The sequence below is a fragment of the Neolamprologus multifasciatus genome, chromosome 23 (assembly GCF_963576455.1).
Source record: "Neolamprologus multifasciatus chromosome 23, fNeoMul1.2, whole genome shotgun sequence".
In the NCBI taxonomy this organism is placed as follows: domain Eukaryota; kingdom Metazoa; phylum Chordata; class Actinopteri; order Cichliformes; family Cichlidae; genus Neolamprologus; species Neolamprologus multifasciatus.
The window spans coordinates 11,260,376-11,285,768 of NC_140460.1; the positions used below are offsets into that span (position 1 = coordinate 11,260,376).

The 25,393-nt window shown below is 41.6% G+C and overlaps 3 protein-coding genes across 6 annotated transcripts; 1 reads left to right on the forward strand and 2 right to left on the reverse strand.

Annotated features, from left to right (window-relative positions):
* Positions 1-6,277: 6,277 nt before the first annotated feature.
* Positions 6,278-7,728, reverse strand: LOC146491103 (granzyme B-like). Its single transcript, XM_085151995.1, has 5 exons — positions 7,524-7,728; positions 7,289-7,439; positions 7,059-7,191; positions 6,673-6,930; positions 6,278-6,575 (listed from the first exon to the last, which is right to left on the reverse strand). Exons 1-5 carry the CDS (start codon positions 7,579-7,581, stop codon positions 6,408-6,410), a joined length of 768 nt encoding a protein of 255 aa, XP_085008121.1. The 5' UTR covers positions 7,582-7,728; the 3' UTR covers positions 6,278-6,407.
* Positions 7,729-10,321: 2,593 nt separating this feature from the next.
* Positions 10,322-18,918, reverse strand: LOC146491104 (trypsin-like). 3 transcript variants are annotated; one of them, XM_085151992.1, is made up of 5 exons: positions 13,385-13,755; positions 13,146-13,296; positions 12,916-13,048; positions 12,503-12,757; positions 10,322-10,790 (listed from the first exon to the last, which is right to left on the reverse strand). In XM_085151992.1, exons 1-5 carry the CDS (start codon positions 13,440-13,442, stop codon positions 10,602-10,604), a joined length of 786 nt encoding a protein of 261 aa, XP_085008118.1. In that variant the 5' UTR covers positions 13,443-13,755; the 3' UTR covers positions 10,322-10,601. The 3 variants fall into 3 exon arrangements, with proteins under 3 accessions (XP_085008118.1, XP_085008117.1, XP_085008116.1); XM_085151991.1 differs by lacking the exons at positions 12,916-13,048; positions 13,146-13,296; positions 13,385-13,755 and adding exons at positions 18,430-18,562; positions 18,662-18,918; XM_085151990.1 differs by lacking the exons at positions 13,146-13,296; positions 13,385-13,755 and adding an exon at positions 18,662-18,906.
* A 1,243-nt stretch (positions 18,919-20,161) lies between these two features.
* On the forward strand, positions 20,162-25,029 carry LOC146491105 (galectin-3-binding protein B-like). 2 transcript variants are annotated; one of them, XM_085151971.1, is made up of 6 exons: positions 20,162-20,224; positions 20,521-20,593; positions 21,675-21,866; positions 21,952-22,083; positions 22,196-22,466; positions 22,539-25,028. In XM_085151971.1, exons 2-6 carry the CDS (start codon positions 20,536-20,538, stop codon positions 23,560-23,562), a joined length of 1,677 nt encoding a protein of 558 aa, XP_085008097.1. In that variant the 5' UTR covers positions 20,162-20,224; positions 20,521-20,535; the 3' UTR covers positions 23,563-25,028. The 2 variants fall into 2 exon arrangements, with proteins under 2 accessions (XP_085008097.1, XP_085008096.1); XM_085151970.1 differs by lacking the exon at positions 20,162-20,224 and having other exon boundaries at positions 20,237-20,593; positions 22,539-25,029.
* Positions 25,030-25,393: the final 364 nt, after the last annotated feature.

Genomic DNA, 25,393 nt, shown 5'->3' on the forward strand with positions numbered 1-25,393 from the left:
GCCATTATACGCAGAAGAAGAAGAAGCAGTCTCCGGTATCGTAGCTGTGTCCAAATTCAGGGGCTGCATCCTTCGGAGGCCGCATTTGTAGGCCGATTACATTACAGTGACGCAATGAAGACCGTTCAAATTTGAAGACTCTGACAAATGCGGCCGACAAATGCGGCCTCCATTTCCCCAGATTTGAAGGATGGGTCGGGTGTATTCTTCATGGCCCAACCTATCCCAGAATTCATAGCGCGACGCAGCCAATTCCAGTGTCCAACAATGGAAACTGGAGTTATATATGACTCCTATAACTCTTTCTGTGTCACAAAATAAACTTTTAAGATTTTCTCAGGCGAGGATGTAGTTGTGTAAACTTCAAATATCTGCTCGATTTATCAAAACATTACATATTTGCAAAAGTGCTGCGACGTTTTCAGAGACGTCTGTATATCACGTCTGTTAAACGTGATATATAAGCCACTTAGATAACTTAAAAATGTTATTATTTTCACACAGCAGAGTAAACGTCTGTGCCTATTAGTTAATTCATTAATTAATACCCAAGCTTTTAGGAGAAACCATCTGTTAAACTTGTTCACAGTGGTTAGGAATCATAATACTCCCTCTACAAACGCTTAGCTGCCTATTTAAATAGTTCAAACACCAAATATACCTTAAACTGTGATCGTAAAACACCTTAATATCACTTCAGAGTTTACATGAATATTAATATTTGAAAATTAGGCTCGCAGCTCAGTCCACTCTAGCACAGAGCAGAGCCCGCGGGAACGGTGGGGGCTCTCCTCAGCTCTTTTCTAGGTTGGTGGCACAGCTGCCCCTCCTGGTCCTCCCAGGGCTCTCGTGCTCTGGGGGCCTCTAGATGTCTGGGGGCTGGATCTCATCCATGCCTGCTTCATGTCTTGGGGGGCAGGGCTATGGCTCCCCACACCCACTATTAGATAGTTCGATGGAGGAACTGTTGGGTTTATCTAAGCACAAACCCTGCTGGAACGTAAGACAACCAACCGCAGCAGCAAAACAAGACACAAGACAGAGCTCTTTGTGAGTTCACTCGCAAGGGAAGCCGACCAGGGTCAAATGCTGTTCCTTTCACTTGAACTCCTTCAACCTCGGACGGACTCCCCGTACAGCTACTTTTACTGACAACAGTGATTACATGAATATGCATAGTTTGTGTGTGTGTGTGTGTGTGTGTGTCAAAATATGAGCTTGTGAAAACTGCTCAGCCAGGCCTAACAATGTTTTACTATGTTATCTGCAAAGAGATGAAACTCCCAAGATGACCGGTGCCAGGAGCCTCCCGGGAGAATAGTGGGAGTCCTCCTTGCAGCAGCGCAACTAAGACAAAAGACTGTTGTAACTGAAAAGATATAGAGTGTGTGTTCTGCCATACCATATATCACCAAACAAGATGTGACCTTCCCATGAACTTAACATGTGTATGAGGTATGCCAAAACAGCAGAAGGGAGGGGAACGTCCTCCCCTCCCATGGTGCACACAGTGCACACAGAACCTTAGCAGACCTAAATAAGGATGACATATTTTATCAACATACAAACAATTATATGTCTCTAAGCATAAATGATTATATTTTTCTAAGTACAAATGATAATCTTAAGTTATCACTCTCACATGAACCTTTTGAATACAAGCACTTTCACGTGCACAGGTGCGTGAGCATCAACTTATCCAGGTTGATGCTGTGGTCTCCCCATTGTGTTGTTCTCTTTATTTCTCTTGGTTTCTTCTTTTTCTTCCAGCAGGTGATCCAGCTGATTTTTAGTCTCCTTTCTCACTGTCCCTCTTGCCCTCTATTTTTCTTTCCCTCTCCTTTTCTTGAAATTCTCTTCTCTGCGTTTTTCCCCTTTTCAGTCCCCCAGTCATGTCTTTTCCATTTGCAATAACTTAAAACTTAAAATAAACAAATAAATAAATATAAATAAATACATAAATAATAATAATAAAGATCAATCAAGTGAACCGGTTGGGCATTTCTCTTGGCCTTCCCACAATAATTCTGATTGCCACAGTGCCGGGACAGGCAAAGAAAAAGAAAAAACCCCAAAACAGAAAAATGCTAACTTGTACTGACACTTTTGGATAATGTGTAATGAACTAAAATGAGTTTCTTAACAAAGCAGATGAAGCAGCTTTCACATACACACTCAGTGATACACTCGTGAATCATCTCAGTAATGAAACCTGCATCTCAGCCGTCATCTTGGTGACTTCTGACCTCTCCTTCAAGGTTAATAGAAACTGTCTGAAGGTTGAAGTGACAATAATGTTATATATGATCATTACTGTCACTGTTTGTATTGAGAACATATAGGCAATGATATATAGAAATTCCTGGGAATGCTGGCCTCTTCTTTAAGGTCAAAAAAGGTCAAACTTTTATAAAATGACTTTTATCTTTAAAACTCTGCTTATAATTCTGCTCCCTTTGTTTGTACTGGAAACGTTTAGGAGAAGATACTGGTGTATGGGCTATCACATTTGATCTCTGACCTCACTTTTGCTCTTCACCATCCATCCATCTTCTTCCGCTTTATCCGGGGCCGGGTCACGGGGGCAGCAGCCTAAGCAGAGAAGCCCTGACCTCCCTCTCCCCAGCCACCTCCTCCAGCTTATCCGGGGGAACACAAAGGCGTTCCCAGGCCAGCCGAGAGATATAATCTCTCCAGCGTGTCCTGGGTCTGCCCCCCGGGGCCTCCTCCCGGTGGGACATGCCCGGAACACCTCACCCAGGTGGCGCCCAGGAGGAATCCTTTTCAGATGCCCGAGCCACCTCAGCTGGCTCCTTTCGATGTGGAGGAGCAGCGGCTCTACTCTGAGCCCCTCCCGGATGGCCGAACTTCTCACCCTACCTTTAAGGGAGAGGCCAGCCACCCTTCGGAGGAAGCTCATTTCCGCCGCTTGTAAACGCGATCTCGTTCTTTCGGTCACTACCCACAGCTTGTGACCATAGGTGAGGGTAGGGACGTAGATCGACCGGTAAATTGAGAGCTTCGCTTTTACACTCAGCTCACTCTTCACCACGACAGACCGGTGAAGTGTCCGCAGCACTGCGGACGCAGCACCAATCCGTTTGTTGATCTCTGGCTCCCTTCTCCCATCACTCGCGAACAAGACCCCAAGATACTTGAACTCCTCCACTTGGGGCAAGAACTCATCCCCGACCCAGAGTGGGCACTCCACCCTTTTCCGGCTGAGAACCATGGCCTCAGATTTGATGGTGCTGATCCTCATTCCCGCTGCTTCACACTTGGATGCGAACCGCAGCACCTCCCACAGGACACCCCAAGGGACACGGTCGAATGCCTTCTCCAAGTCCACAAAACACATGTAGACTGGTTGGGCAAACTCCCATGCACCCTCCAGTATCCTTGAGAGGATAAAGAGCTGTTCCAGTGTTCCACGACCAGGACGAATACCGCATTGTTCCTCCTGTATCTGACGTTCGCCTAGCGGACAAACTCAAACAAACTGGACAAACAAAAGGGAGGCTGAGGAGTGTGATCCCCTTGTAGTTGGAACACACCCTCCGGTCCCCCTTCTTAAAGATGGGGACCACCACCCCGGTCTGCCAGTCCAGGGATACTGCCCCTGATCTCCACGCAACATTGTAGAGGTGTGTCAACCAGGACAGCCCTACAATGTCCAGAGCTTTCAGGAACTCGGGGCGGACCTCATCAACACCAGGGGCTCTGCCACCAAGGAGTTGTTTAACTGCCTCAGTGACCTCGCCCCCGGAAATTGGCGGGTCATCCCCCTCATCCCCAGACTCTGCTTTCTCTTTAGAAGACGTGTCAATGAGATTATGGAGGTCCTCAAAGTATTCCTTCCACTGCCTGACAATTTTCTCAGTTGAAGTCAGCAGCGCTCCGCCAGCACTATACACAGTGCAGGTAAAGCACTGCTTTCCCCTTCTGAGACGCCTGACAGTTTGCCAGAATCTCTTCAAGGCAGTCCGAAAGTCTTTGTCCATGGCCTCTCCGAACTCCTCACACACCCGAGTTTTTGCTTCAGCCACTGCCCGATCTGCATTCCCCTTGGCCTGTCGGTACCTGTCAGCTGCCTACAAAGTCCCACAGGTTAACCAAGCCCGATAGGACTCCTTCTTCAGCCTGGTGGCTCCCTTCACCTCTGGTGTCCACTATTTGGTTCGGGGATTACCACCACAACAGGCACCAACCATCTTGCGGCCACAGCTCAATGCAGCAGCTTCAGCAATGGAGATGCTAAACACGGTCCATTCTGACTCAATGTCCGTAATCTCCCTCGGAATGCTGTTGAAGATCTGCTGGAGTTGTGCGTTGAAGATCTCGCGGACCGGGGCCTCTGCTAGGCGTTCCCAGCACACCCTCACTACTCGTTAGGTCTGTCCAGTGTCCTCCCCCACCACCTGATCCTAACTCACCACCAGGTGGTGATCAGGTAGAGCACCTTCCAGCACCCCACCCAGGGACTCTAAGAAGGCTGGGTATTCTGAACTGCCACTCGGCGCATAAGCGCAGATGGCAGTCAGGACCTGTTCCCCGGCCCTAAGGCGCAGGGAACAAACCCTCTCATTCACCGGGAAGAACCCCAACGTACCGGCAGCAAGCCGAGGGGATAATAGAATACCCACCCCCAGCCCGCCACCTCTCACCTGGGGCAACTCCAGACTGAGACAGAGTCCAGCCCCTCTCCAGGTTCCAGAGCCCAAGCCATGCGTGGAGGTGAGCTCGACAATATCTAGCCGGTACCGCTCAACCTCACACACTAACTCAGGCTCCTTCAGCACCAAAGAGGTGACATTCCATGTCCCAATTGCCAGTCTTGGTAGCCGGGGATGCCCATGTCCCCTTTTCGGGCTGGGCCCGGTCGGGCCCCATGGACTAAGGCCCGGCCACCAGATGCTCACCCTCGGGCACCCTCCCCGGGCCTGGCTCCAGGGCGGGGCCCCGGTAACCCTATCCCGGGCACGGTAAACTGTTCCCTCGATGTTTTTCTCATAAGGGTCTTCTGAATCGCTCTTTGTCTGGTCCCTCACCCAGGACCAATTTGCCATGGGAGACCCTACCAGGGGGCAAAAGCCCCCAGACAACATAGCTCCTGGGATCCCTGGGACACACAAACCCCTCCACCACGATAAGGTAACGATTCACGGAGAGGTTTTGCTTTTCACATCACTATTAAATAATTATCTGAAGTTATTGAGGTCCAGTAATTTAAAGCTCAGTACCTATTATGCATAAATAATTTGTTAAATAATAAATAAATACATAAAAGAAAAAATAAACTAAAAAAAACCCTTTTTAAATGTTTTCAGAAAAGTCAGAAACAGGTTCCAGATGTAGTTGAATATGATGTATGTTATCTCTGTGATGAGACACTATTTTCGCTTAAGTGATATTTTCTGTTAGTATATATTTTGGTGTGGTATTTGTCTGCATGAATCAGGTAGTCTTTGTATAAGAGAAAAAATGATTTCAAATATAATAGAATTTTATATTGTTCATCAATTGGTGAATTATTATTATTCAATAATATTTTATAGTGACTTATTCTGACAGGGACTGTGGTCACTGCTACTCTCTAGCGATGGGTCGTTCGCAAACGAAATGGCTCTTAGAGCCGGCCCTTTGAAGTGAACGATGTGAGCCGGCTCCTTATTGGGAGCCATGGGTTTTTTATTTCTCTTTCTCTTGCCCTCTTGTTACACTCGCAACAGCAGTAGCACACGAAAAGAGCAGGAGGGAGAGAGAGAGAGAACGAGAGCCCGGAGCAACAACAAGAGACAACATCGTCACATTAGAAAGGTTTGCAGTATCTTGTGTTGTTTCCTTTTAAATTTGTTTAAAAGGAAAAATCTGAAAATTTAAATAGTTAAAAGTTGAATTGTAAATAGTTGTTTTTTGTATTTTATAATTTTTTTTTTTACATTTTATGTGGAGTGAATAAATAAAAGAATATTTATATAATACAAATATATAAATAAAAACACATATTTTTACATTAGTAGTTCATTTTGTGCATAATTTTATATTGTTGTTGATAATAAATAAATGAAAGCAACAAAACAACCTGAAGAGCCTCTTTGACCGCTACTCTGGTCAGCTAGCAGTAACAGCATCACTGTAGTTTTGTGAAAACAGGAAGTTGAAGGGATAATGGTGATAGCCTTGATATTAGCTTATCTAACATTCACTTGACAAAAAGTCATTTCACATAGTATCTGAGTTTCTTGTTTGTTTTGTTAACGCATATGTTTGCAATGACACTGAAATAAAGGAAATGAGACTGCGGCTTGTCAGAAGCATTTTTATTTCCATTTTGTGGTCACGATGACAAAGCAAGCAGAGAAAACCACTTCAAAATGTTTAAGTTTCAGTATGCAAAAGCCGAACTTTTACACCAAACTGTTTCTGCCAGTCACAGTTTTGTTGATCCATTGAAGGTATTTGGTGATGTCGGTGTAGACGTTGGGCTTATCTGGGTAATTGCAGATACCATTGTGGTTATAAGAAACAATGCCAACAGCTAACCCTTGACACACCAGAGGTCCCCCAGAATCTCCCTGTGAGGAGCAAAGATTTCAATTTTTCTATTTAAAAAAAATTATTCTTTTGTTGATGGAACACAAGTTTAACTTTGGGTGAAAACAGAACACATACCTGACAGAATCCTTTGTCTGTGCCATATCCACCTGCACAGACAACGTTGGCAGGAAGACTACCCCACTGGTCCTCACAGACTTGTTTGTCAATGACAGACACGTCCACCACCATCAGCTCGTCAGCAGGTTTATTATTATCAGTTTTAGTTTTTCCCCATCCAGCCACCTGACACACTTGGTTTTCTCGAAGGTGTATTTCTTCAGGTGGAAGCTGAATTGTTTGTACCATGTGGCCTAGATGAGTTTTCTCAGACAACTGGAGACAAACAACATAAAGTAAAAATGCCAGTTTTCTTATAATTGCTCTTTTGTTGCAATGTACTTAGAATAATAAGACCGCAAATATGTCATGTAAAACTGTTGTGAACATGAACATGTACTTACTTTAATCAGCATGATGTCATCACCCAGTCCAACACTTTTATAATTTTCATGGATGATTTTTTTTTCAATCCTTATTTTTTGATGATTGCCATTCTTGAGATTGTGGTTGCCGAGAACAACGTGTGTGGGGTTGCTGAAGGAGTGATCAATGAAAGGAAATCAACACATTTTCTAAATGCATTTCAGTGACATGAGTCAGAGATTACAGGAAAATATGTCTGATTACTCACGGCTCATCACAGTGTGCAGCTGAAACTACAAAGTCTTCAGTGATGAGAAATCCTCCACAAACATGGTGACCGTTGTAGTCCCGCACAGAGGTCATGTACTGCATCGAGTTCTCTGGGGCTTTTTTACCATTTATGATGTGACTTCCATGCGCTGAAAAAAGTAAAAGAACAAACGAAAGAAAATGTAGTTAATGCCATATTAAATGATCAGAGAATAATAACAAAGCTTTCTTACCGAGGTTTCCGAGGCATGCCAGAAGATGAAGGAGCAGGCTTTTCTGCAGACCGAGCATGATGCCAGCGAAATAGTTACCATGTGTTTGAGTGTCTAGGTGAACCTTTTATACAGCAGTTTGTCTCACTGACAAGTATGATTACAATCAATCTTAATTTACTTTCTGTCACGCCCCAGTCTAGGGCTACAGGAACGTAGCATAAGAGTTAAAAAAGGAAGTAACACCTTCTAACCACATTATTTATGCGACGTGAGTTTTCATGTTTGGCAATTTACATGATCTTTTTTGTACAAAAGGCCCCATAGTTACGGTTTTATTCTGTTCAGTTGTGAGTTCACCTGTAGTTTGTTAGAGTGGCCAGTAGAGGTCACCCCACCGTTTTGTATGAGAAAGACTATGGGCAGGGAGAAACGTGGGCAAGGCACCTGAGCTTTTCTGCTCCAGATTACCAGCAGACAAGTGGTCATTCCATAAAAAGTGTGCGTTAATGAGCAACGTAAGTTTGTGATGTGTGAGGATGTGATAATAAGATCAGAGCGATCCCACCGTCCCTCCTGTTTTTGTGTAATATCCAAAACTATGGTTAGCGGGTGATATTTAACAAGCCCTGTGTTATGAGCCCTGTTGTTATTTGCTAATGGTCTGACATTAAGAAGTGTTGGGAGTGATGGTAGCATCAGCAGATTTTGATCACTCTCTGTTGTTGGTCTGTTGTTATTTATAATGATGTTGTTAATTATTATGATTTGGGAAAGTTATATTCAAGTTCAAGGGATCAAAAAATATGTGGTTCCTTATTATAAGGAAGGAAGAGCTCTCAATATGGGATTCATAATGTTTACTTGGGGTCCTATCTCCACTATTTAGGACCCAAATGATGTCAGTAGTACCCGGGTTGGTCAGACTGAGTGAGTGATGACTGTGATGAATTGACTTCACCTGCTGTGATGGTACCTAAGTGGATAATAGAGTATGAGATGTTTGGGGAAAGAAGTTTTGCTCCAAGTCTATGTGGATGTATACCATCGTGTCTGAATGACTGTGTGTGTTCTCAGCAGAGGTTGACATTGTCAGTGAAGGAGACGGTGCAGTGGGAGTGGTTTGTGGCTCAGCTGCAGGGGAGGGGTGGAGCAGTGGGTTTCGGGGTGTGGTGTAGGCGGAAACTGACTCCCACAGCTGTTCTCAATCACCTGGTCATGCCTTTGAGACGTATCTATTCTGCAGGCAGGCGTGTAATTTAATTACATTTTATATGATGGATTATGCAGAAAAAGTAGAATTGGGCTGAAAGATCTATCGCTTTATTACCTATTCAGGTTGTAGATCATGTTTTTAAAAAGTAACTAAGTAACTAAATAACTAATTACTTTTGAAAATAAGTAATCAGTAAAGTAACGGGATTACTTACTTTTTTCAAGTAACTTGACCAACAATACTTGTGACCATTACCCAGTTTAACTGCCATTGCACTTTAATTTGTTTTTCTTTTAATTAAAAAACAACTACTTTGAGATTTGTATCCCATTGTTCTCCTGCTGTCAAAAAAAAGTAACTATTTAACCTTTACTCTGAGTACATTTTAAATTAGCTACTTTTTACTTTTACTTGAGTAAATTTTTAGACAGGTAATTTTACTTGTACTTGAGTAAAATTTCATCAAAGTAATATTACTTTTACTTGAGTAGAATATTTTAGTACTCTTTCAACCTCTATTCATATCCAGCAATAAGAGCTGTGTTTTTTGAGTTAAAGTCCTGCCTGTGAGTCTGCATTTGGGTTGGCTCCTGCCGGCTTAACAGCCAGTTTATGACTCTTTTGGGTTGAGTAGAGCTTCTCATATCTATATGATTATATCAACGCAATTTCATTCTAATGTAGTTGGTAGAATTTGGAGGTTTGGACTCTTTTTTATAAGTATATTGTGTAACTTTATACACTTATTTGCATTTGTGTTGAGATTAAGAGTCAATGCTCTACACTCACACTTATGAAACTATTACTGTGGTTAGCAGAACTGCACGTACACTCAGAGCTTTTCATCTGTTGAATTATCATTCATACAGCATCTGCAGCATTAATGTGAATTTATTATTCATTATCCTTATCCTCATAAATCTGTACTCCAGCTGTAGTAAGATATAGTGCACATAAATGAAACCTTTTGTGTTGCTGTTTGAGCCTCATTGCCCTGCATTTGTATGGGTCTCTGTTGAACCACTAGAGCATGCTGTTTCAGTAGATGAAGTTGTTATAATGTTTGATAAAATCTTCCAGCACAGGTGTGTGCAGTATTTTTTTTAAAAATCAAGCCACTGCAAACCAGGTCATTCTACTATTACCCTCAAATCTTATGTCTTTTTGCCAATAATCACCCCTCTCCACAAACATCGGGTGGTGACTTGTGAGAGCGAGGACAAGTATTGTGTAATGCATTTAAGGTAAAAACAAACAGAATCTCCACCGAGCACATGTTGGAGCTGACAGTAAGCCGACAAAATCCTCATATTACTTAAATACCAAAAAGTAGTCATTCCCTGAATCCAGCATGTTTTTGAGCTTTACTGTAGTACGCTTCTGTTCATCATTCATAGAGCAACAAACAAGGAATATAAAAAATGAAATGTTATGAAACATATTTTCTCATTTTCTGCTAGAAGAATGTGGCTCTACAGTCATTGACCTGTATCCATGGTAACACCTGCAGACTTAAAATTATATTATGAATATAATTTACCGATTAAAAAAAAAAGTAAAAATGATAAAGCTGTACCAGAAGAGCTGTTCAAGTCTGAATTTGATTACTTCTTTTGACACTGAACTTCAGTTTAATTGGAAAAAACTGAATTAAAATTTTGAGAAGCAAAAAACATACAAGGATGCAAATATGTCTTTTGTCACAGGCAAACTGAAGCGTGGTCCACTACAAAGGCAGAAATAATATAAAAAATTCAGCCTTTTGGCTGTTACAGAAAGAAATGACAGATTGAGTGTGAGATAATGTTTGCATTTTTGTTTTTGGTTAAACAGATGAAAGAATCAGAAATTCTCACATTTCAATAGTGAAAAGAAAAACCTTTTTATTTTAAATCTTTTACACAAAAAAATGTTTTCTGAAACTTTTTTTCAACCTCGTCGATCCACTGACGGTATTTTGAGATGTCCGTATAGACGTTGGGTTTATTGGGGTAATTGCAGTTAGTATTGTAGTTGAAAGAAACAACACCAACAGCAAACCCATGACACACCAGAGGACCACCAGAATCTCCCTGTGAGGAGGAAGAATTTTAATTTATCAGTTTATACTCATTGTGTTTATGTTTTTAAGATATATGAACATGAAACCTGTTTAAACTGAAAGGACAGAACACATACAGTGGGGCAAAAAAGTATTTAGTCAGCCACCGATTGTGCAAGTTCCCCCACTTAAAATGATGACAGAGGTCAGTAATTTGCACCAGAGGTACACTTCAACTGTGAGAGACAGAATGTGAAAAAAAAATCCATGAATTCACATGGTAGGATTTGTAAAGAATTTATTTGTAAATCAGGGTGGAAAATAAGTATTTGGTCACCTCAAACAAGGAAAATCCCTGGCTCTCACAGACCTGTAACGTCTTCTGTAAGAAGCTTTTCTGTCCCCCACTCGTTACCTGTATGAATGGCACCTGTTTGACCTCATCATCTGTATAAAAGACACCTGTCCACAGCCTCAACCAGTCAGACTCCAAACTCCGCCATGGCCAAGACCAAAGAGCTTTCGAAGGACACCAGGAAAAGAATTGTAGACCTGCACCAGACTGGGAAGAGTGAATCTACAATAGGCAAGCAGCTTGGTGTGAAAAAATCAACTGTGGGAGCAATCATCAGAAAATGGAAGACATACAAGACCACTGATAATCTCCCTCGATCTGGGGCTCCACGCAAGATCTCATCCCGTGGGGTCAAAATGATCATGAGAACGGTGAGCAAAGATCCCAGAACCACACGGGGGGACCTGGTGAATGACCTGCAGAGAGCTGGGACCAAAGTAACAAAGGTCACCATCAGTAACACACTACAACGGCAGGGAATCAAATCCCGCAGTGCCAGACGTGTTCCGCTGCTGAAGCCAGTGCATGTCCAGGCCCGTCTGAAGTTTGCCAGAGAGCACATGGATGATACAGCAGAGGACTGGGAGAATGTCATGTGGTCAGATGAAACCAAAGTAGAACTTTTTGGTATAAACTCAACTCGTCGTGTTTGGAGGAAGAAGAATACTGAGTTGCATCCCAAGAACACCATACCTACTGTGAAGCATGGGGGTGGAAACATCATGCTATGGGGCTGTTTTTCTGCCAAGGGGACAGGACGACTGATCCGTGTTAAGGACAGAATGAATGGGGCCAAGTATCGTGAGATTTTGAGCCAAAACCTCCTTCCATCAGTGAGAACTTTGAAGATGAAACGAGGCTGGGTCTTCCAACATGACAATGATCCAAAACACACCGCCCGGGCAACAAAGGAGTGGCTCCGTAAGAAGCATTTGAAAGTCCTGGAGTGGCCTAGCCAGTCTCCAGACCTCAACCCCATAGAAAATCTGTGGCGGGAGTTGAAAGTCCGTGTTGCTCGGCGACAGCCCCAAAACATCACTGCTCTTGAGAAGATCTGCATGGAGGAATGGGCCAAAATACCAGCTACTGTGTGTGCAAACCTGGTAAAGACCTATAGTAAACGTTTGACCTCTGTTATTGCCAACAAAGGTTATGTTACAAAGTATTGAGTTGTATTTTTGTTATTGACCAAATACTTATTTTCCACCCTGATTTACGAATAAATTCTTTACAAATCCTACCATGTGAATTCATGGATTTTTTTTTCACATTCTGTCTCTCACAGTTGAAGTGTACCTCTGGTGCAAATTACTGACCTCTGTCATCATTTTAAGTGAGGGAACTTGCACAATCGGTGGCTGACTAAATACTTTTTTGCCCCACTGTACCTGACAGAATCCTTTGTCTGTCTCATATCCACCTGCACAGATAACATTGGAAGGAAGACCAGGCCATTGGTCCTCACAGTTCTTTGATGTAATGACAGAAACGTTCACCACCCTCAGCTCATCAACAGATTTACCATCAGTTTTAGTTTTTCCCCATCCAGCCACCTGACACACTTGGTTTTCTTTTAGGTTTATTTCAGCAGGTGGAATTTGAATTATTTCTACTCCGTGGCCCAGTTTAACTTTCTCAGACAGCTGGAAACACAACATGAAGTAAAAAATATATCTGTGTTCATACGATAGTTCTTTAGATATAATCTGAATAATAAAACCACATAGAATAATCCTTTAATTGTCCCACAAGGGGAAATTACACAACATGTAAACTGTTGTGAACATGAACATGTACTTACTCCAATCAGCATGATGTCATCACCCTCTCCAACCCATAGATAATTTTCATGGATGATTTTGTTTTCAATCTTTATTTTTTGATGATTGCCGTTCTTGAGATTGTGGTTGCCGAGAACAACATGTGTGGGGTTGCTGAAAGAGTAATCAATGAGAGGACATCAATACATTTTCTAAATGTGTTTTAATGACATGAGTCAGATTTTACAGCAGAAGATGTTTGATTACTCACGCTGTATTACATTGTGCAGCCGAGACTACAAATTCCTCAGTGATGAGAAATCCTCCACAAACATATTCACCTTCCTTGTTCTGCAAAGAGGCCATGTACTGCATCGAGTTCTTCGGGGCTTTTTCTCCATGTATGATGGCAATAACATGTGCTGGAAAAAGTCAAATAAAGCAAACCAAAATGAAGTTAACGTTCCATTAAATGGTCGGAGGACAATAAGAAAGACTTGCAGTTCTTACTGAGTCGTCCGAGACATGCCAGAACATGGAGGAGCAGGATTTTTTGAAGACTGAGCATGATGCCAGCAAAAAAGGTGAAGTTGTGTTGGCACGAGTGTGAAATGGAGGTTTTACACAGCAGTTGCTCTGTCAAATCTGATGATCACATTTTGACTTCTAACCGCATCCTGGTTTTTTTGGGGACTTGTGTCATCTTTACATTATCTTGTTTATCATTATAACACTACACTGTCTTCCTGAAACACACGGGCTGTTTAATGGTCGCGAGTTTCTGTCTTACACCACAACTTTAGTACACCACCAGCACATGCACAGAAACCTGCCTAAACCTTCAAAAAGCTGGGTTGTTGAAACATTTTGCACCACTGTTAAAGCTCAAAACAACAATATCTCACTGAGTTACTGATTTCATATTTGAACCAAGACTAATAACATTATGGTACTTGGCTCATAATCTGTCCAGCAATGTAAAAACAGGAAGGAGATGCCTTTTCATTTAGCGCCTCCTTGGGGCCATTTCTTCCACTGTGTGAACTGTTTATGGAGCGAGGGTTGCAGGATTTGTCCTGTAGGAGGGCACTACGACTCTTCTGTAGGAGGCATTATTATGGAGCATGGTCTCTTGAAGGAAGAATTGAAATTGAAGACGTGATGCTGAAGTCAGTTGGATGAAGCAGCAAACATCCGTGCAGGTGAAGGGAGCAGAGGCAATGAGGAAGTGTTGATTAGGTATTGCGTTAAGGAGAGAATTGCTGATGGTGCTGGATTTTGCCAAAAGGATGGAAATGACTGTGTGGTGAACCTCATGAAAAACGAGGAACATGTATAAGAGTGGAGCAAAGTGTAAACATGTGGAGTGCATATTTGTAGAAGAAACAAAAGATAGTAGACTACTAAGACAGGCTCCTTGTGGCAGGGCAGAGTTATCAGATGACTGGAAAAGTCTAGCTGAAGTGCTAAGGGAAACATGCCATACATTCTGTAAACATGATAGATCAATAAGTGTTGAATTAATTCTGTTAAAACATTGTAGGGGTGTGAAGCGGGGTCATCTTAACAAGCCATTTAAATTTGGCTCACATCCACCTTTGACCATCTTCAAGGTCAACTTCAAGATTTATTGGTGGAAAACAGAAAAAGAAGCCTTTTAAGATTAAAAGTGCTTAAAAGTAAAAGTGTGGTGTGTATTGTCAACATATAGAAAGGACTGCATAAAGACTTAAGGATTTTTCTGGAAACCACACAGGGGAGGACAGAGGAAGAACGTGACAAAGGAGACTGAGACAATGGCCGTGTTCCAAAATCGCCTCCTATCTCCTATTAATGGCTGTGCCCCTGTTTTATCTGTCTGACCTGCTACACCCTTATGTCCTGCCTCATTCTCTCAGGTCAGCAGACCAGATGCTTTTGCTCGTTCCAAACACTCACCGTAAGCACAGAGGTAGGAATAAAGTGCTGCAAAATTCAGGCCTTCTGACCAAAATAATCCAGTGTAAACTCGGGTTTCAGTCCAGTGGTAATCTCTGAAAATAGGCAGTTCTGATAAGTGAGAGGAGGCTGAAGGAAAATCAGTATGTTTTGATATAATATTACCATGCCACATGGGTGTGGCAACATTCAGGCATTAATCTAACACAGTAACAGTATTAATTACAGATTCAGCAGAGAGAAGCCGCTCGCTGTGTGCGCACCGCTGAGAAAAAGAAGCTGAGCTCGGTTTATTTCTGCTCTGTTTCATGGAAACTGTGTTAGTGAGGAGCAAAGAGTGGGCTCACCGACACACTCGGCATGAAGACTGAGTGAAGAGTTTCAATACAGAGAGTTCTCACTTGTTCTGATAACATCTCGCCTCCTAAAAATAAACTCTTCTAGTAGCAGCTATCACAGCCACCGCAGGCTGAATACAGGATTTGTTTTTCCATGTTAAATTTTGTGCAACTTGCAAGAAACTTTGTGTCATAGACTTTTCAATTCACATTTGCCTGACTCATTTAAATACTCTCCACCTGAAAAATCAAAATCACTGTAAATCAGACACAGCCGTCACAGATATTTAACAATCAATCAAATATCTTTGCTTTTATGATCCTAGCCACACTGTGTCACTGACACTCAATATTCATATTAAACCACTAGGTGGTGATCTCTGATATATTTTGTGGGCACTGTGTGGCTTCAACCCAGTTCACAGTAATACTGGTAAAACTACAAAATTAATGATGATTATTGAAAAGCACATATGATTAACATGTGAGCAAATTGGCAAATTATATTTTTTATTTTCAAAACTACTGATGATTGTTATAACACATTAATGACAGACACGTACACCACTCTTATTTCAGTCATTCCCCCACCTGCCCATGCACATCCTTTTGTTGCAGGTGTATTTAAGCACACGGAAGCTGGATTGTTTGTGCAGCCTATTTGAACTGGACAACCCTCAGAACCTGCCCAGTGGAGACTGGCAGCCTGAAATTAACCTACATCTCTAAGGTGAGTGAAGCTACAACGAAGCAAAAGCCCAAGACAGAGTTCTGCTTTGTCATCAATGCACTTTCGTGATGGTACTTCCTGCAAGCCAATGATGTGACCGACATGAGAGACTGGGTGGCTGCTCTCAACAAGGCCAGCAAGATAACAGTGCCTAAGTCTTGCCCTGCACGTGTGAGGCCTGATGTGACCACAGTGATAAGTGATGCTCACGCCCGCATGGGTTCTATCCCCATGCAGGGAAGTTAGTGGGTGATTTTAAATTCACACATGAGTGTGAAAGGTTGTCTTTCTCTATGTGATAGTCTTGCAATAGACCAGTGATCTCTGGTGACTTTATTTCCTCATCAGTATGTACTCTTTTAATCTTCCTTTTGTCGCAATGACCCTTTATTAAACAGTTTAATTGAAATGACTGAATCAACAAATGTTTCACTCTTGTTGAAATCGAGCTGACAATAAAAAAGTGTCTAATGATATTTTTATTTTTTTATTTTTTTATTTCTGGTCACACTTACAGTGCAATCAGAAATTACATTTCAATAATGCAAAAGTAAAACTTATCTAGCTTGTCAGTAGACTGACGGTATTTTGAGATGTCATATAGACGTTGGGCTTATCGGGGTGTTTGCAGTTGTTTTTGTAGTTGAAAGAAACACCACCAACAGTGTTTAACAGAAATGAGGAGCATCATTTGCACAATACACTCCCCACTCACTTTAAAATACTGTGCATGTGTTGGAATATACATATGCTGCACACAGAACACTACAGATGTACATTTATATGTGTTTCATTTATATTTAAGCGTAGATGACTCTGCAAACTTTGAGAAGATTGTGGTTGGTGATAATCATCTGTCGTTATCTGAAGATGACAATAAAACAGAGTAGAGTGTATTTACACTGAGTGGGTAATTGTTCCACTGGCTGAAGGGGAAAAACAGTGATTTGTAAATGATTAAACAGCATTAATGAGGATATGATTAATTAACTGCTCATTTTCAAGTGTGTAGATTGTGTATATAATTATTCATTGCAACGTGATGTTTTAAGTATTGCAACGCCAGTTACTTTACATTAAAAAAAATAGTTGCATTTAAGTAGTGTGTAAGTAATTTTAGGTTGTACCTAAATTTTGAGTACTTGAAAGGAAATACACAAATACTGTAAGTATTGCTAGTACTGTATAGGTCATTTTAATTCATATGTAATTTATTACTTGTAGAAATCTTATATCATAAGTACAGTGTATTTTCAGGACATGGGTCATATGATCAAGTGGATCAACCTCACTGAACTTCCAGGTAGAAGGACACATTCTACAAATTTTTGATGGTATTTATTTTTTAATGTAAGTTGGTAAATGAGAACAGTCTTTATCACATTTATATGGTTAAATTAAAAGGACGACTGAACAACAGAACATCCATGATGCATATCGATATGATGAAGATCAAATAAAGATGCAAAAAAGAAAGAATAACCCATAATACGAACCCTGCCCTAAGAAGTACGGCATATTTATGATGTAAGATGGGGAAATATTGATTGGTTTTACCACATTTTTTTAATGTTTACTGTGTTTTATTGTTATTTTTATTATTTATAATGTTCAAAATAAAACAATCATTTAAAAAAAGGAAATCATATTTAATACTTTTCATTTTGGTTACACTGACAGAGAATCAGAAATGCTGACATTTCATTAATATACAAGCCAAACTTTCAGTGAAAGTTTTACTCATCATATTTTCAGGATTTCACAATCCCGTCAATCCACTGAAGGTATTTTGAGATGTCTGAAAACATACCTGACAGAATCCTTTGTCTGTCTCATATCCATCTGCACAGATAACATTGGCAGGAAGACCAGGCCACTGGGGCTCACAGACCTTTCGTTGAATGACGACACGTCCACTACCCTCAGCTCATCAACATGTTTACCATCAGTTTCAGTTTTTCCCCATCCAGCCACCTGACACACTTGGTTTTGGTAAATGGTAAATGGACTGGTTCTTATATAGCGCTTTTTCTACTCTGTCCGAGCACTCAAAGCGCTTTATACAGCTAATTCATTCACCCAATCACACCCATTCACACAAGCACTTCTAAGCTTAAGTGCTAAGTATCTAACATTCATACACATTCACACTCCGATGGTTGCATCAGAGAGCAACATGGGGTTAGTATCTTGCCCAAGGATATTTGGCATGCAGACTGGAGCAGCCTGGGATTGAACCACCGACCTTCTCTGCCACCTGAGCTACAGCCACCAGTTCAGCCACCAGGGTTTATTTCAGCCTGTAGAAGCTTAATTTTTTCTACGCCATGTTCCAGTTTAACTTACTCAGGCAGCTGGAGACTCAAAGTAAAAATAGAAATGTCTGTTTCAGTCCAAATCAATTTTATTTATACAGCGCCCAATCACAACAACAGTTCTCTCAACGTGCTTTAAATTGTGAGGTAAAGACCCTAAAATAATACAAAAAATACAATTAGAATAATAAGACCACAAATATGTATCATGTTAAACTGTGAATATGTCCTTACTTTAATCAGCATAATGTCATCACCCTGTCCAACACCTTTATAATTTTCATGGATGGTTTTGTTTTCAATCCTTATTTTTTGAGGTTTGCCATTCTTGAGATTGTGGTTCCCGAGAATAACGTATGTGGGGCTCCTGAAAGAGTAATCAATGGGAGGTAATCAATACATTTTCTAAATGTGTTTTAATGACATGAGTCAGAGAAGCAGAAGCAGAAGATGTTTGATTACTCACGAGTCATCACAGTGTGCAGCCGACACTACAAAGTCCTCAGTGATGAGAAATCTGCCACAAACATGGCGACCCTTGTTGTTCTGCACAGAGGCCATGTACTCCATGGAGTTCTCTGGGGCTTCTGTACCATCTATGATTTCACAAAAATGAAAACAATGTTCACGCAAAAGTTTTGTGAGATCTCGCAAAACAAACTCGCAAAAGTCCGTCTTAATTTTTTTTTCTCCCATGTCCCCTGCGGGGCTCCGTAATATTACAACTAAGTAGCTGCCACCATTGTTGGAATTCAACTATTGCGAGATTGATCCCGAGTTTGTTTTGCGAGATCTCGCAAAACAAACTCGGGATCTCGCAAAACTTTTGCGAGATCTCGCAAAAGTTGAATTCCAACAATGGCGGCAGCTACTTAGTTGTAATATTACTCTTTCTGGGTCACAAAATACACTTTTAAGATATTTTGAGGCGTGAATGTAGTTGTGTAAACGTCAGATATCCGCTCGGTTTACAAGACATCACATATTTGCAAAAGTGCTCTGACGTTTTCGGAGATGTATGAAACTTTTGCGAGATCCTGAGTTAGTTTTGCGAGATCTCGCAAAAGTTCATCGTAATTTTTTTTTCTCCCATGTCCCTTGCGGGGCTCCGTAAGATCAAGGATACTGAAAAACATTTGATCCCTGTGATAAACTGTAGCTGAATCTCACAGTTATAGGAGTGATGCATTCACACTGGATACAGACTAAAAACTGTGTTTAGTTGGAAACACACATCGAAAAATTCGTGCTGGGAGACATGTTAATGATTGAAAACATTCCAGAAATTCACAGCTGCTCGATCACTTGAAGGTGAAGCAGGAAGGATGTGGAGGTGAGATGATGGAAGCACAGCTGTTTTTATTTCTGCAGCTGCATTCATAGAGCCTGGTGATGGTTTAAAAGCTTTTAGTCATAGCAGGGAGAGCACAGCTCATGCTAACAATGTGACAGTGAGCCTGGATGCTTGAGCATTGCTGAGGAACCGGACTGAAGTCGTCGTCTGTCTGAGCCCGCTCTTTGGCCTTCATGATGTCGCCATCTGCTGGTGATGGACTCAGACTGGCCTCTAAACAAACATCAACTTCTGGCTTTGAAATAACTTTATCTCTGGCTCATGTACGGGCAGCATAGGGTGGGGCAGTCTGGGGACCCCAACAGTATGCATGCCCAACTGCTATACATGATCCAACATAGCTTAGTAAATGCAATATTTAAGTTTAAAGTCTACATTTCGTCCTGCTTTCTGTTTTTACTATTTTCACTTCTCATTGTATTGAGTATGATCTATCCATAATCTCATGAAAATATTATTGGCCATTAAAATATAAAGCCTTGTTATTAATCTTTTATGACAAAGTCATATGTTTTGGAACCAAATGTGGCATCATCCCAAGTTGTTTGAAAAGCACGTTGGGTGTGGTAATTCCTGGAAAACCACCGCCTACAAATAAAGTAAGTAAAGTGGCTTCTTCAGTTCACGGACTGACGGACCTCATCACAGAGCAGCTTTTCTTAACCTGGAGCTCTGGTAAGTCCTTTCCTAGCTTTGGTCAGGAATGCATATGATTGATAATTTACTGGCAACAAAGAAAAGGACGTTTAGTTTTTCTTTTATGATTTCAGTCGATGCTCTGCAAAGCTGCATTTGAATGTGATGATGTGCACACAAAACTTCTCCAACTCTTAAAACTCTGATGTATTTTTTTTAAAGCCGAAATGTCATTATTATGCTCAAGTGTGAAAGAAGCAGGATGATTGCTGATGAAAAGAAAAGAACGCATTTTTAATACAGAAACGTGTTGCACGTTTGCCTTTTGTCTCCAGTTTAGCGCCATTAAAATGAATGGAAATGCTTTTTTATTCTGTATTCTTCTGCTGAGCGTCACCTTATCCAGTGGTGAGTAAAACTGATTTCCCATTAAACTCAATTCTCTATTAATGTTACAATCTAAGCTGAACACAAGTGTAGTGTTGTTTGTTTAGTATCAGAACACACCTAAAACACATGTGCATGCATGTTCTTGATGAGGTTGTCGCTTGTTTCCAAGGTTTCATAAACGCAAAAAACCGTCAGCTGACAGTTTAAGGGTTACTTTATAAAGTTATCATGTCACAACAAATAAATAAATAATTATTACCAGCACAGAGGATTATGAGCATTCTCAGTATGTTGTTATGAGTTAGTTTACTAACATGGCAGCCAATCACAAACGCATATAAGTCAGCTTTACAACCCAACACCGACTGGCTATCACGGTATGAGGTGCGCAGATACAAAGAAAGGTTTCAGGTGTTTGAACGGAACATAGTAGTAATGCAAGTGCTAATAATGATGCACTTTAGTTTTATTTAATGCTTTATAGATGTGCAATAATGAATCAAAAATACAAATTCTTGTTTTTTGTCCAGAATTTATAAGGAAAACATTTATGGTATCATAGTCACAGCTCACTTAATTACTTTTCCTGTCCTGGGAGGAAATTCCATCCAGACATTTACTGTAGGGTCTACCTTACAATATAAAGTACCTTGAGGCAACTGTTGTTGTGATTTGGCCCTGTATAAATAAAACTGAATTGAATTAAAAGTAATGCTGAGGGTTTTTTTATATAAGGTTTTTTATGCATTTCTCTGCTCCAGTCAAACATGACCAGTCAGTCAAAAACAAGAGTAAATAAAGTAAATTCATTTTTTAAAAACATGCTTGTTTTTTTTAATAACTGCATGGTCTTAACCCTGGTCACTGTAAAGAACAGCTGATGTTGTAACACTGTGTACAGTACTAACGCTGTCGAGACGTTTGCTCATATTGCTGTGAATTTCTGCAGCCTGTTGCAGGCTATAGAACGAACCACTGCTGATCTGATATCATTATTTTTAAATAAAAGTGGAAAAAGTATATGTTGTGCTGTGAAATCTACATGATCTTTCACCATAATCCCAAATAAATCGATTACACTGCATTGTTGTTCCTTTAGCCTATGAAGAAGGTTATATCAGGCTGGCTGGTGGCCAGGAATACTCCGAGGGCCGTGTGGAGATCTTTCACGATGGAGTTTGGGGGACGATTTGCGACGATGGCTGGGACATAAATGACGCTCATGTAGTGTGTCGACAGCTGCGTTTCCCTGGTGCAGCCGAGGCTCCTGGATCAGCTGCATTTGGCGCCGGTAACAAAACCACGATGCTCCTCTTATGCGCTGCATTTCAGTGGTTAATGGCTAGACTGTAATTGTGTGGCTGTTTTGGTTTTAGGGGCCGGTAACATCTGGATGGACGATTTAACCTGCGGTGGGTCGGAGATTAACCTACTCCAGTGTACGTTTCCTGGCTGGGGGGTCCATAACTGCGGTCACGGCGAAGATGCCGGAGTTAGATGTGAGAAAGGTGACGAAATCAGCATAAGGACTGAAGTCTCCAACCTCCTCTGAGAAATAAAGGTCAGAAAGACATTTGTCTTAGAAACAGGTGTATTCACCGTGTCTATGATCTCTATCAGGGGCGGAGCCTCGGAGCAGGCACCTCAACCACGAGTACACGTTGGACCACAATGCGAGCCTTTTTCAGCAGCTAGGCGAGCTGTTTGACAGCAGACAGGACTGTGACGTGGACATTGCAGTGGCGGTGGATAACAACATAGTGGAGACCATCTGTGCTCACAGGGTCATCCTTTCTCTCAATTCAAACCTCAAGGCTTTGCATCCAGACCTCAGCAGCTTGCTCATTAATGTGTCTTCTGATTGCAGCCAACATGCCGACATATTTGTCAGGTATAAAAAGTTCACACTTGCACATATTTCTATGTAAACCTGTGATCTGTCAATCAAATCTTTGAATTTCAGATACTTCTACACGAGGAAGATTACGGTCACATTAGCCTCCTCCCACTGCATCCTGAAAATGGCTTCTGACTGGGGCCTGACTGAATATCACTATGAGGCTGCGAATCTCTTCAGACGGTTTCTCCCCGAGGACCCCACCTTCCAAAGTCAGAACTCTTTTTATGAGTACGCAGTTCGCAGAAGTGACGACACTCTGCAGCAACTATGTCTTCGCTACCTGGCGTGGAACTGCGAGGCGCTGATCAACTCCCCGGCCTGGACAAGCCTTCCTTTTAATCTGGTCAAAGCACTCCTTTCTCGCTCAGACCTCGTGGTGCGTAACGAAACAGTCGTCCTGAGCGGACTGGAGAGATGGGCAGAAGCTCGAGGAAACGCAACCATGCGTGAGATACTTCTAAATCTCGTCCGCTTCCCGATGATACCAGCTGAGGACTTATACAGTCTTGACAGCTCAGAGTACCACGCTAGCAAGCTGGAGGGGTTTCAGTTTAATGCTCTTCCTGTAAAAATGCTCCTCAGCGACCTGACAGGAACCATCTACACACCCAGGATTTACACTGGCAGGCCGTGGAGCTTCACCTTCAGCAGTCAGGAGATCCGAGCTTACCAGCACTCCGGGGTCTACATCCTTCGAGGCCAGCGAGTCAGCAGCCTGACGTCTGATTTCCAAACCCCGGTTCATAACAGCGCCTATTTCGCTTTTCACACCATGCGCTGGAAAGTCACGGCCTACGTCAGAGAGGAAGACTGCACAAAGCAAAGTGTTACTTGTGCTTCTTTACCAGCGATCAGCTTGAAGATTGAAGAAAAGAATTTACCCAGTGAGATGGAGGGCCGCATCCGTTACAGCAACAGGCTCATTCTCATGTGCGCAGGAAGGCACGTGTTCCACGTGAACGAATTTAATGCTGTTGACAGCGACAGCCCCATAGCTGTTCCCAGCATCTCAGAACAAGTCTACCCGTGCCACTCAAACCTGTTCTCCTACCAGGTGGTGGTACATCCTCAGTACTCAACAGATTAGATCTGACTAGAGAACTTAAGAGAAGGAGGGTGTGCGTCAGCGCAAGAACTGCACACACATAATGCTTTCTGCTCTCTCCTCCTTACGTGCAGCGGCTGCAAGTGGAAACCTCACAGTGAAAATTAAGGTGGATCCTGGAGCAGGTAGAATTGGCTTAATGCAAGTTTTCTAAACATGAGCCAGCTTGTCCTGTAGTTGCTGTGGAATGCATCGCTGTGGCTTGTTTGGGCACATGGTGCTAGTGTAAACCTGGGCAGAGAGCAGTATCACCGCATTTCTATCTGATGATAAGTGAAAAAATAATTTTAAAAAAAGGTCTGGTCTACTGTTATAATCACTCTGTCTGCAGAAGGTCATGCATTTCTTTTATTATGCAATGTATGTGTAATCAGATTATAGTGTATACACTTCTGTAATGTATTTGATTCACTGAAAATGTTTACTGTCACTGCCATGACAACAGTCCAACAGTCTTAGCACAATCTGTCTGTCCTTATACAAATACAGTAGAATGATAGAATAGAGACAGTTATTAACCCATTTAAAACCCTATTTTAACCTGTTAAAATCCGCTGTATGTAACAGAGCGTTGAAACATACTGCAGGCTGCCTCCTCCTATGGTGTCAGTTTGAAAATCCTTCATCACCCATGTCTCAAATTATCGCATTCACAAGACTTTCTTGAGGTCAAGGTCACTGAGATTTGAATTCATCCAAAATTTTGTGTAGATACACCTGCTGCCCACCCGCCCCACGGTGGGGTGATAATGATACCAAAGGCTGATGGATTGAAAATGAAGATTTAAGAAAAAAAAAAATTCTTTTGCAATGAAGTTACAAGTAAAGTTATGTTATGTAAGTACAAATGTATGATTGCTAAATCATTTAGGAGACGTGTTTTATGTCATCAAATTATTTCAGCGAATTTTAACACGGTACGGAGGCCAGAAGCATTCACATCAACTCTGCTGCTGTTAGTTTCTGTTGGTTTTTAAGTGTTTTAAAGAGTTTTCTCCACTAAGGTATGAAATAAATTCTTCTTGCACTTCTTTAAATGGGACCGGTGTCAAAATCATAAACACTTTTATTTTATGGAGCTGGTTTTTAGATCCTGCCGAGCTTAATTCAACAAAAACAGGCAGAAACCTTTCTGATAAACAACGCTTCTCATTTCCTCACTTTAATGTTTTGAATACTGTGACTAAAGTAAACGGTCTAAATCAGCGGTCTCAAACTCAAATGAGCTGTGGGCCACGGGTGGCACTGTCGTCTCATTGGAGGGCCACTTTAGTGTTCAAGTAGTACAAAAAAACCCAGCCAAACAAACAACAAAATACATTAAAAAAATTCAGATATTGTATAACAATTCAAAACTGCAAACATGAGCTTATTTTTTTTCCTCACTCTTAACTAACTGAAGCCTTTCATTGAACTACCAAAAAAAAACACATTGGTTCTCTCGTTCTAGTCAGACATGCGGCAGCACTTCTGCTAGAGCTGGGCGATATATCGAGTTTTTAAAAAATATCGATATATTTTTATACGAGATATAAGATGTGACAATATCCTTTATATCGATATAGTCTATGTTACGTTATAACTATACTTGTGGAGCCGCAAGTTTGCCTCTCTTTCATTCACTTTTGTCTTTACGCAACATTACTTGGCCTCGCCCCTCCTTCACTGAACACAACTCCCCCTCCTCCCCCATCGCTTCACCTGCAGGAAGCCACAAGATGGACACGGCAAATCTCCGTTAACGAGTTACTGCGCATCGCCCCGTGCGTGGGGCTGGACGCCGTCAACGTGTTAGCTAGCTAACCACGCTAAC

Excerpts from the sequence above, each read along its gene's own strand:
- LOC146491105 (XM_085151970.1), top strand. The coding sequence starts at position 20,458 with ATGAAAAGAAAAGAACGCATTTTTAATACAGAAACGTGTTGCACGTTT. Across the intron at positions 21,867-21,951 it reads ATCAGCTGCATTTGGCGCCG|GGGCCGGTAACATCTGGATG; the intron begins GTAACAAAACCA and ends TTTTGGTTTTAG. Across the intron at positions 22,084-22,195 it reads CGGAGTTAGATGTGAGAAAG|GGGCGGAGCCTCGGAGCAGG; the intron begins GTGACGAAATCA and ends GATCTCTATCAG.
- LOC146491104 (XM_085151991.1), bottom strand. The coding sequence starts at position 18,891 with ATGGGAGAAAAAAAAATTAAGACGGACTTTTGCGAGTTTGTTTTGCGA. Across the intron at positions 18,563-18,661 it reads GCTGCACACTGTGATGACTC|GAGCCCCACATACGTTATTC; the intron begins GTGAGTAATCAA and ends TTACTCTTTCAG. Across the intron at positions 10,791-12,502 it reads CAGACAAAGGATTCTGTCAG|GGAGATTCTGGTGGTCCTCT; the intron begins GTACAGTGGGGC and ends TCCTCCTCACAG.
- LOC146491103 (XM_085151995.1), bottom strand. The coding sequence starts at position 7,581 with ATGCTCGGTCTGCAGAAAAGCCTGCTCCTTCATCTTCTGGCATGCCTC. Across the intron at positions 7,440-7,523 it reads GGCATGCCTCGGAAACCTCG|CGCATGGAAGTCACATCATA; the intron begins GTAAGAAAGCTT and ends TACTTTTTTCAG. Across the intron at positions 6,576-6,672 it reads CAGACAAAGGATTCTGTCAG|GGAGATTCTGGGGGACCTCT; the intron begins GTATGTGTTCTG and ends TGCTCCTCACAG.